General features: G+C 37.6%; 1 protein-coding gene across 1 annotated transcript; it reads left to right on the top strand.

Moving 5' to 3' along the window:
- Positions 1-6,264: 6,264 nt before the first annotated feature.
- LOC136819511 (ATP-dependent DNA helicase pif1-like) lies at positions 6,265-8,803 on the top strand. The gene is made up of 2 exons (XM_067075745.1): positions 6,265-7,351; positions 7,722-8,803. The coding sequence occupies exons 1-2, from the start codon at positions 6,265-6,267 to the stop codon at positions 8,801-8,803; spliced, it is 2,169 nt and encodes a 722-aa protein (XP_066931846.1).
- Positions 8,804-11,221: the final 2,418 nt, after the last annotated feature.

Here is an 11,221-nt window from a genome sequence, read left to right as displayed (position 1 = left end):
ACAAAACATTAACAAGATGGAACGTGCGGTTATATCACAACGTATTTTGTTTGCAAAAATCAAGATCATGCCAAAAGGACAATTTCCTAAAATCAAGGGTATTGTGTGCAATATTCCAATTGAAACTGAAGAGGTCTGTAATGTGTTACCAAGAACACTTGATGAGAGCAATGTTATTTTCATGAAGTTGAAACGCAAATTGTGTTACAATGGTCATGTATTATCTGAGGCTGTCAGACCTGACATTGTTTTTTCTATTTTGAATCACCTAAAAAGTGTCAACCCATTATATGAACATATTAATGTGCAAGATATTTTAACAGAGAATGCTTTCAACATAAGATTTGTGGATGAAAAAGAGATTGATTTTTCCACCTATTGGTCGTGAACAATCCCAAACATCTGCAGAAGTTATTTTAAGATTTATTGATGATAGAGATGTCAAGCAAATTCATAACTTTGAGGAAAAAGATGAGTTTGAAAATGAGGATCCAATGGATCAGCATCGGTTGACTTGTGTTGAAACAACTTTGATTTCGAAATGCCCTCATGCAATTGTTGATGACGAAAATATTGTTGTGGCTCCAGGTGAAGGAAAAGCTCCTTTGAATGTTTTGAAAGATGAAAAAGTGGAAGTATTGGCCTTTCCTGATTTATTCCCAACTGGAAAATTTGGCTTATCAGAATACAGAGATGTTAAACTCACTCATACAAAATATTTCAATCAACGTCTCTTAAATTACACACAGCGATTTGCATCTGATTCTGATTACCTCTTTTTTGCTAACTTTGTTTCACAACAAACTAATTTGCGTAATCAAATGAATGTGGCAATGCGTAAAGTTTCAGGGAGAAATATCAGTGCAGGTATGCTAAGTAGCAATTTCAAAGAAAATGTAAAAAACTTTGTAGTTAATGAGGAAGCTTACACTTTTATGAATAGTGTCAAAGGTTCTGCTGCTTATTGGAAAAATATGTTATCTGATGTGTTAGCTATGGTCAAACAACTTGGAATTCCTTCATTTTTCATGACACTGTCCTGTGCTGACTTGAGGTGGAACGAATTGCCCTACATAATTTCTAGGCTAAACGGACAAGAGCTATCTGACGAGGAGATAATCGCATTGCCATATTTTGAAAGATGTGAGCTTCTAAATAGTAATCCAGTTCTTTTAGTAAGGCACTTTCAATATCGCGTTGAAGTTTTCTATAAAGAGATTGTTATTAACGGGCCATTAGGAAAAGTGAAATTCCATGTAATTAGAATAGAATTCCAGTTCAGAGGTTCTCCCCATGCACATTGTCTCTTATGGGTTGAAAATATGCCAGTCTTAACACTAGAGAGTATTGAAGAATATACACAATTTTTGGATTCTGCTATCTCTGCCAATATACCCACTGAACCATCTAGGTTGAAAGAACTTGTTGAGCAGTATCAGGTTCACCGCCATTCGAAAACATGTCAAAAGTATGGAAATAAAGAATGTCGTTTTGGATTCGGTAAATTTTTCACCCACAGAACAATAATCGCAAAACCATTACCTCCAGATACACCTGATAAGGATCAAATTCAATTGAAGCAAAAAGAAATATTTTCAAAAGTTAAAAATTATATTGATGAATTTTTAAATCCTCAAAAAAGAAACTTTTTGTACCCTGAAAGACCAAACTATGAAAATATTCCAAATATTGACGAAGTTCTTCAGTCTCTAGATATTTCGCTTACTGATTATGAAGTTGCGTTATCAATATCCACGGATGAAAATGACTTTCAGGTTCACCTTAAAAGAAATACAAATTCTTGTTTTGTAAACAACTATTTTGAAGAGGGACTATTGGCATGGCAAGCCAATATCGATCTCCAACCAGTCTTTAATCATTACAAAGCAGTGCAATATATGTGTGCATACTTTTCAAAAAATGAAACTTCCAGCTCAAATGCAATGAAGGAGGCTTTAGCAGAGTGTAAAGAACTTGAAAAAGATAAGTTTGAAACAATGCAAAAGTTAGCTCAAGCATACAGTGATAACAGAGTGTTATATCTATTTGTTATGTACGCGAACGGTATTATATTTAGTAGCGTACGCGTATAGGATTGTATATAGTATATCGAAGGAGCTAGAATATTCCAAGATGGCGTCATGAAAACACATGCTTTTACTCTTGTTTCTGAACATAACATTTGGCGCTGCTAGAGCAGGATTTTTGCTGCTATTCTTCTTCTACTGCCATACGATCCAGATTGGATGTTTTTATTTCTTCGAGATGGCAAAAGCAATTGATATTTCTGCACCAAAAGGCTTCAATATCCATGGTGACCCTACGAATCTGGGTGCCAGCTGGAAAAAATGGAAACAAAGTTTTGAGGTTTACCTTATTGCTGCTGGTATTAATGATGACAAGCAAAAGAAAGCTTTGTTATTACATTGCGTTGGTGAAGCCATGATAGAACTGCATAACACTTTACCAGAAATTGAGATACCAAATAACCCTACAGAATACACAAAAACTGTTAAAAAGTTGGACAACCATTTTATACCAAAACAAAACCCTAACCAGCAAGATAACCCAACGATACGTTACATCACAGTTGAAGATTCATCCTCTGATGATGAATTCGTATTAGCAATTGACAACCCATCGCATTCCGCAAATAAACGTCATCGTATCTTTCCAATCAAAATGAATAACATTACAGTTGAAATGTTGATTGATAGTGGAAGCGATTTAAACATTATCAGTCAAGAAACTCTAACCAACATGAACTTTGAACCCAAACGTTTTCCATACAAGGGGCAAGCTAAATCGTTTAATGCTCCAATTCCATTCAAAGAATGTTGTTATGTAAAAATCAGGGCAGGGAACTCTGAAACAAATGCCCGATTTATCATCAATCCTCACCCATCCGTTACTATCCTTGGATATGACTCGTCAATTGAATTGAACCTACTTCGTGTCGGACCTGATCCAGTTGCAACAACTACCACTACAGAAAGAGTTAATAACATTACTGCTAATTCTTCAAAGATGAATGACATTATTACCGAATATAGTGATCGATTTCAAGGCTTGGGTAAATTAAAAGGTGTTTCATTGAACATTAAGACTGACCCATCTATTCAACCAGTTGCACAGAAACCTCGACGGCTTCCAATATTAATGCGAAAGGAAGTGGACACAGAACTAGACCGTCTTCTCGAGTTAGGTGTAATTGAACCAGTATCAGATCCACCATCATGGGTCAATCCAATCGTACCTGTCCCAAAGCCGAACTCTAGCAATATACGTTTGTGTGTGGACATGAGAGCTGCTAACACTGCTATCATACGGGAACCGTATCAAATCCCAACTCTTGATGAATTATTGCACGAATTCAATGGCTGTAAACTGTTCAACAAACTTGATCTAAACAAAGGTTATCATCAAATCGAACTAGATAAAGCGAGCAGAGAGCTTACAGCATTTGCTACTCATCGTGGTATATTTCGGTACACTCGCCTTTTTTTCGGAATGTCATCTGCAGCAGAGATCTACCAACGTGAAATTGAATTAGCACTCACTGGTCTCCCAGGAGTTAAAAACATTTCAGATGACATTATTATTGGCGGCAGAACTGAAGAAGAGCTAATTTCAAGAACAGAGGCAGTATTTGAAAGACTGCGCACCAAAAATCTTACAGTTAACCCAAAAAAGTGTAACTTTCTAAAAACAGAACTGCTTTACATGGGACACAAATTATCCCAATTTGGTGTATCACCAGATGAAGAAAAAGTTCGATCCATCGTTAACCTCCTACCTCCAACAAATATAAAAGAACTTCGAAGCTTCTTGGGGATGATTACGTACTGTTCCAAATTTCTCCCAAATTTTGCTACCGTCACCGAGCCATTGAGAAATCTACTAAAAAAGGACGTTCCATGGGAATGGACCTCCGTTCATCAAAGTACATTCGACAGTTTGAAGGAACTTTTACTTGACAGTGAAACACTTGCTTACTTTGATGTGAATGCAGAGACAGAAATATCAACTGATGCTTCTTGTGTTGGTCTTGGTGCAGTCCTCATGCAGAAACAGAAGAATGGGACATGGAGACCAGTCAGCTATGCAAGTAGATCATTATCACCAGTGGAGAGAAGATATAGCCCACTAGAACGTGAGTGTCTTGCAGTCACTTATGCCCTCGAACGTTTTCGATTATACCTCTACGGACTTTATTTTACTATTAAAACTGATCACAAACCACTGGTACCCATTTTCTCATCCCCAATGAAATCAATCACACCCCGCATTGAAAATCTTGTTATCAAAGCCATGCCATACAATTTCAAAATGGTATATCAGCCGGGTAAATTCAATGGAGCTGATTATTTATCCCGATCTAATCATGATAAACATATAACTGTTAAACGTAATGTGACAGAGGATTTTGTTAATTATGTGTATGAACATACCTTACCACAATCTGTTTCAGCTGAAACCATTGCTCACGAGCAACACAGGGACCCAGACATCAAGAGTATCATAGATTTCATCACTAACGATAAAATGTCACCAAAATGCCAGTACTTCACTATGCGTCACAGTTTCTCCATTGTCAACAACGTTGTCATGTTCAATGACAGAATCTTCATTCCAAAATCGTTAAGGCAACACATCATTCAAATCGCTCACGAGGGCCACCAGGGTATCGTTCGTACCAAGCAAAGATTGCGTGTTAAGACATGGTGGCCAGGAATGGGTCCTGATGTTGAAGAATTTATCAAATCATGCCATGGATGCCAAGTAGTTGGACCGCTACCCAAACCAACTCCGCTGGCAACAACAAAAATTCCAGATGAATCGTGGTTACTGCTTGGATGTGATCTTGTTGGACCGTTCCCAACAGGTGAAAACCTTCTCGTTTGTGTAGATTATTATTCAAAATACCCAGAAGTGGAATTACTTCACAACGTTTCGTCAAAGTCCATTGCTACGAAATTAAGAAAATTGTTTTGTAGATATGGTGCACCGGATTGTATTGTTACCGACAACGGTCCTCAATTTCGGAAACACACTGAATTTCGGAAACTATTGAAGGAATTTAATGTTAAGCATCGCAAAGTCACACCCTATCATCCGATGGCCAACGGGGAAGTTGAACGATTCAACCGAAACCTTAAGAAAACGATTCAAGCATCAATCGCAGAAGGACAGAACTGGAGACAAGCACTTGATAACTTCCTCCTGTCCTACCGCACCACGCCACATGCCGCAACCGGCAAAACTCCAGCCGAGCTTATGTTTGGACGAGTAATTCGCGACAAAATCCCAAACAACAAGAAATCGAAACCGTCCGCATCCAGCAAATTGGTCTGTCAACGGGATCAAAACAAAAAGATTCTTGTCAGACATCACTATGACCTCAAACACAAAGCAAAGCCGCACGAATTTAAAGTTGGGAATGAAGTTCTCACAACGAATGTTACTAGCAAGAGAAATAAAACCACACCTAAATGGAATACTAATCCAGGAACCGTTGTTAAAGTTAAAGGCAACAGTTTAATCATTCAGCAAGGCGCAAAGCAAATCATGCGCTCAGCCAACCAATCGAAGCAATACAAACGTCCAGTATTGCAAACTCATCTTAAATCCAAAACAACTACTACTAACAGTTGTAGTTCCTCTGATGATGACTACTTTTCCGGTACAGTTGATGTTCAACCGACAGCAGAAAATCCCAACGAAAACGAGAATGTTGCAGTTAACGACTCAACATCATCTGATGCAACAATCCCATACAATGAAGAGGACAATGACCCAGAACCTCTTTTTATTCCAAGACCACAACGTGTAAAACAAGCTCCAAAGTGGTTATCCAATTACGAACTTACATGAACATTAAAAAAAAAAAAAAAACAAACTTGAAGTGTTTTGATATTTACAGAACAATTTACGAACTTCAAAGTGTTGACATTTGTTGAAGCTGTTATGATTTATGATTTATGAACTTTTTCCAATTAGAGGAGAGATTGAAATGTTTATCTTAAGCTTTAACTTTATTTTTGACCTCTATCTACTTGCTATTTGTAGTGGGGGAGAGATGTTATATCTATTTGTTATGTACGCGAACGGTATTATATTTAGTAGCGTACGCGTATAGGATTGTATATAGTATATCGAAGGAGCTAGAATATTCCAAGATGGCGTCATGAAAACACATGCTTTTACTCTTGTTTCTGAACATAACACAGAGAATGTTCTGTTCAAGAAGCTGTCTATCAGTTGATGCCTGAACTTTGGTTGCGCAAAGGATACCCTCAGGTCATGTTTGTAAATACTAATTTACCAGAGGAGCGTTTTCATATGTTCAAGTCCGAGGAGGAATTGGCTGAGCTTCCTGAGGATAGTGAAGATGTTTTCAAGAAAAACATACTGGATAGATATATTGATCGACCCAATAGAACTTTTTCAAATGGAAAATACAGAGAAATTGATAGTTTATGTTATTCACAATTTTGCAGCAACTTTGAACTTGATAAAAAAATTGATTATGCAGAACTTATAAATGACAGTCAGCCTAATGTGCTTGATGACACTGTTGTTGAAGAAAACCATGTTGAAAACCCGCTTCATAAGAAAATTCCCCTAATGAATTCTAAAGAATGTATGAGATGTCGTAAAGTGAGAAAAGTTCTCCGAGCATACACACCGAATCGTCATTTATACCCAGAGAAGTATGCTCATCACCTTTTGATGTTGTTTTATCCCTTTCGCAAAGAAGAAGATCTCAAATTAGACGGCTCATATATGCTGAAATTGTCCAGTCCTGATGTTTTAGAAAAAGTCAATAGAAACAGAGAAATTTTTGAGCCAAACTCCGAGTTGGTTGAAAGTGCCTTACAAAACTATCAGAGTGATTTATTAACAAATCAGAACGCTTTCGCCCAACAAGAAAATGACGAAGTATTTAATCTGCTAAATGAGGAATTGGATAACAATACAGATATTGATGAAGAACTGCATATTGATGATGAAGCTTTGGCCAATTTAGCTCCAGCTGCTGTTCATAGTACAACTTTTTCAGAGGAAGAATTGAGGTTGAACATTGAGTCTTTGAACGAAAAGCAACGAGAAATCTTTGATGTTGTCTATATGTCAATTAAACGATATGTACAGAACAAGAATTTAGAATCTCCGGAAGAAATTGAACCACTTCGTATCTTTTTAACTGCAGCTGGTGGATGTGGAAAAAGTTATCTTCTCAAATGTCTGTATGATGTTTTAAACAAGCTTCTTTGTCGTAAAGGTGACACATCTAAAGCCAAAATCTTGCGATTGGCACCAACCGGTGTTGCTGCAATCAATATTGATGGTACAACAATACATACTCTCGGGTACCTAATAGCCGGGGGGGTTGGAATAAGCAGGGGGGTTGGAAAAAATCTCAAAATTTAATAAGCGGGGGGGTTGGAATAGAAATGTCCTGGGTGGAAAATGTTTGAAAAAGAGGCTAATACAGCAGAATGAAGACAAAAAAGGGAACTTTCAAAAACATTTTCCCAAAAATTAATAAGCGGGGGGGGTTGGAATAAGAATGTCCTGGGTGGAAAATTTGCGAAAAATTAATTAGCGGGGGGGGGACGGCTATTAGGTACCCGAGAGTACTGGTCTGGGTCTATCCCGTCACGGTTTTCTACCACTAAGTGATGAACAAAGAACTAATTTTCGTCTCAAACTTCAAGACATTAGCGTGATTTTCATTGACGAAGTATCCATGGTGAGTCCACAGACTTTACTGCAAATTCACCAACGCCTTTGTGAAATATTTGGGACATCTGACCGTATACCGTTTGCCAATAAGACAGTTATTGTTAGTGGTGATCTATATCAGTTACCTCCTGTTTTTGGCGGCCCAGTGTTTACGTTGAACGGATTTGTGATAAATTTATTAAAACTTTGGCGTCAATTTAAATTTGCTGAGCTTAATGAGGTTATGCGCCAACAGGGTGACAATACATTTGTAAATTTGCTGAACAACATTAGAATAGGAATCATAACAGAAGAAGATGAAAGAATCTTGAGATCCAAATTTATTTCACAAGATGATCCAAATTACCCATGGGATGCTTTGCATTTATTTGCAGAAAACAGCATGGTGAAAGCTCACAATGACAAAATGATTGAAACATTGTCAACACCTATTATCAATATTTTTGCCATTGAACAATATCCTCGCGGACTTACAGAAAGTAAAATTCAGGAAATTAGAAACAAAAAATACACAGATACTGGAGGTATAACTTATCAACTTACTCTAAGAGTCGGTGCTCGAGTTTTGTTGACTACAAATCTGGACATAAACGATAGACTTGTAAATGGGCAACTTGGCACAGTTAAGCACATTAAAGTTTTGAATGGTAAATGTGAAAAAATATATGTCCTTTTTGATGATGTTAAAGCTGGAAATGAAAAAATGAAAAGTGATGACTTTGCACGCCGCAATGGTTATGTTCCAATTGAAAGAACTGAAGCTAAATTTGGTACCTCCAAAAGAAAAGAAATGGTAACAGTAGTCTGGACACAATTTCCTCTTATTCTAGCATATGCTTGTACTGTGCATAAAGTGCAAGGGTTGACACTTCAAAAGATTGTTGTCAGTTTTCAGCTGCATAGGCAAAACCAATTTAAACCAGGTCAAATGTATGTTGCATTGAGTCGTGTTACTTCCCTCGACGGCTTATTTCTTATTGGTGATTATTCAGGGGAAATCCCACTTGTTCGACAGTATACTTGTTCGACGGTGCATTTGTTCGACAAATCTTAAAAAATGTCGAACTGTTGCGCTGTCGAACAACTGATCGCTTAGTTGTTCGACAGACCAGTTGTTCGACAGTTACTTATTCGACATCCACTTGTTCGACTGTATGGTTGTTAGACACCCACTTGTTCGACACTCATTTGTCGAACAAGTGGTCTGTCGAACAACGAAGCGATCAGTTGTTCGACAGCGCAACAGTTCGACGGACCAGTCGTTCGACAAAATAAAACAACAGAAATGAAACGATGCCCGGAAATCCTAGGCCCGGAATTATCGAGTTACCAAAATTCGAGTTAGAAATTTTCGAGTTAGCAATTTTCGAGTTAGCTAAATCATCGAGGGGTAAATCACTGAAAAAAATCACGTACACCTTTTTGAAAAATCAAAAAGAAATCAAAAAGAAATCAAAAATCAAAAAGAAATCAAAAAGAAATCAAAAAGAAATCAAAAAGAAATCAGAAATCAAAAAGAAATCAAAAAGAAATCAGAAATCAAAAAGAAATCAAAAATCAAAAAGAAATCAAAAAGAAATCAAAAATCAAAAAGAAATCAAAATCTCGTACACCTAATTTTTAGTGATTTACCCCTCGACGCTCGAGCTAAATTATGATGAAGTGAAAGTTATGACGTCACTTAACTGTTACTCGCTTTTCCATTTTCCCAAAAGGATTTTCGAGTTAGCAATCAACTCGGATTTCATTTTTCTCAAAAAGCATAGACTGTAGGAGGCCCCCCAGCGGCACCCCTAATCACGCCATCACGCAAAAAATTTTCTCCATCACACATCACGAAAATCGCTAAAATTTGTCATCACGCGAAAAATAGCCCAAATCACGCATCACGCCTTAAATTTTTGCCCTATCGCGCATCACGCCAAAATCTCTAATCACGCCATCACGCAAGAAAAAAGTCCCAGTCACGCCACCACGCAGACCGCTGGGGGGGGCTCCTGTAGTCTAGAGGTAGACTTATAAATTAAAAATTCCAGGTCAATAATTAGCTCCACCTAATTATCAAACACTGAAAGGTGAACAGTACTGCAAAAGAGAAGTGCACTCGTCAAAAGATGAAAAGAGGGAAATTATTCAAAACACTCTCTAGCGCGGCTTTTTATGGCAGACATACATGTAGTAGAATTGCCGCCCTATTTTGCGTAATAAGAATAATAATGGTCTGGAAATCGAGACTACATAGACTGGAGTCGTTTACGCGTGTAATACCGTAAGTATATATGTTATATGATATTATGATTTACGGGATTTAGTTTGTATAAACGACTGGGAAGAATCCGGTATTCCGGCATTATAGAATCCCCGGCTACTTACGCAGAAACTTGCGTAGCGAGAAAACAAAGGGTCTTTTTCTAAAAAAAAGAGTTTATCAGACGGGGGTGCTATTCCGTTAAGAGCACGAAGGGTATAGATTGAATTAAATTAATTATTGATCAAGCAACAACGCGTATCCTCGTATCATCAGCTTTTTGATGCTTCAATCAGTAACGTAAATAAAGCCTGGAACACACGGGACGAGATTAGCATCAACAAACTCTCAAAAACAAAATCAAATTTTTTTTGAGCGGGAAAAAATTATAATTGAAATATGGAAAATGGAGAATAATTTCTTGGGAGAGGAAATTGTTATGTGTACTGATATCTCCTTTTCTGAGTTTCAACCTTGTTCAACCGATTATGTGCGTCTCGATTGTTTTTCTAAACCAATCAAATCGATTATGAAATCAAATCAAACATTGCTTCCGAACAAGACCCCTAGATATTTTTCACAAAGGTTTCTAGACGACTAAAACTTTTCCCTCCATTACTTCTTGCTTTATGTCTACTATGTCTGAATTTCTATGCTACGGCTAATTTCAAAACTCGTTAAAATAAAACAACATAAAAAATGAAGTGTGGGTGGGTCCCGGAACCCTGAAGTTGGATTCTAATAAGTGGGACAATGAGTTGGGGGGGGGGCCTAAAATTTTGCAAACCGGGACCTTTGGGGTAGGACTCTGAAATTCGGCGAACCAGGACTCTAAGTTTGGACCCACAATTCGAGACACTGAAGTGGGACTCTGAATTCTGCAAACCAGGACTTTGAAATTCGACAAACCGGGACCCTGAACTTACAGATATCTACATATCTTTGTGGTTGTTCTTTCGAACTTCGTGTATTTATTTTTTTGCAATCACAAATAAAGGGCTTTTCCAGAAGAAAAAAAATCGAATATGAGGGAGGGGCAGAAGCAGCCAACGACAAAAAAATCGTAAATACCTATCTGTTCTTATTTGCCAGCTGGAAGGATTTTTCGATCTTAGAACAGATACCCTGATTCCAAGGGCACCAGTCTTCTACTCAGAACAGATCGCGTTTTTCCAGCCAGGAGAACGGATGCAATTTTATGAGAAAAAAACAGAGTTCATAAAA

The sequence above is a fragment of the Clytia hemisphaerica genome, unplaced genomic scaffold (genome assembly GCF_902728285.1).
Source record: "Clytia hemisphaerica strain Z4C2 unplaced genomic scaffold, Clytia hemisphaerica genome assembly, whole genome shotgun sequence".
NCBI lineage: Eukaryota > Metazoa > Cnidaria > Hydrozoa > Leptothecata > Clytiidae > Clytia > Clytia hemisphaerica.
This window is presented reverse-complemented; position numbering and strand designations above follow the sequence as displayed.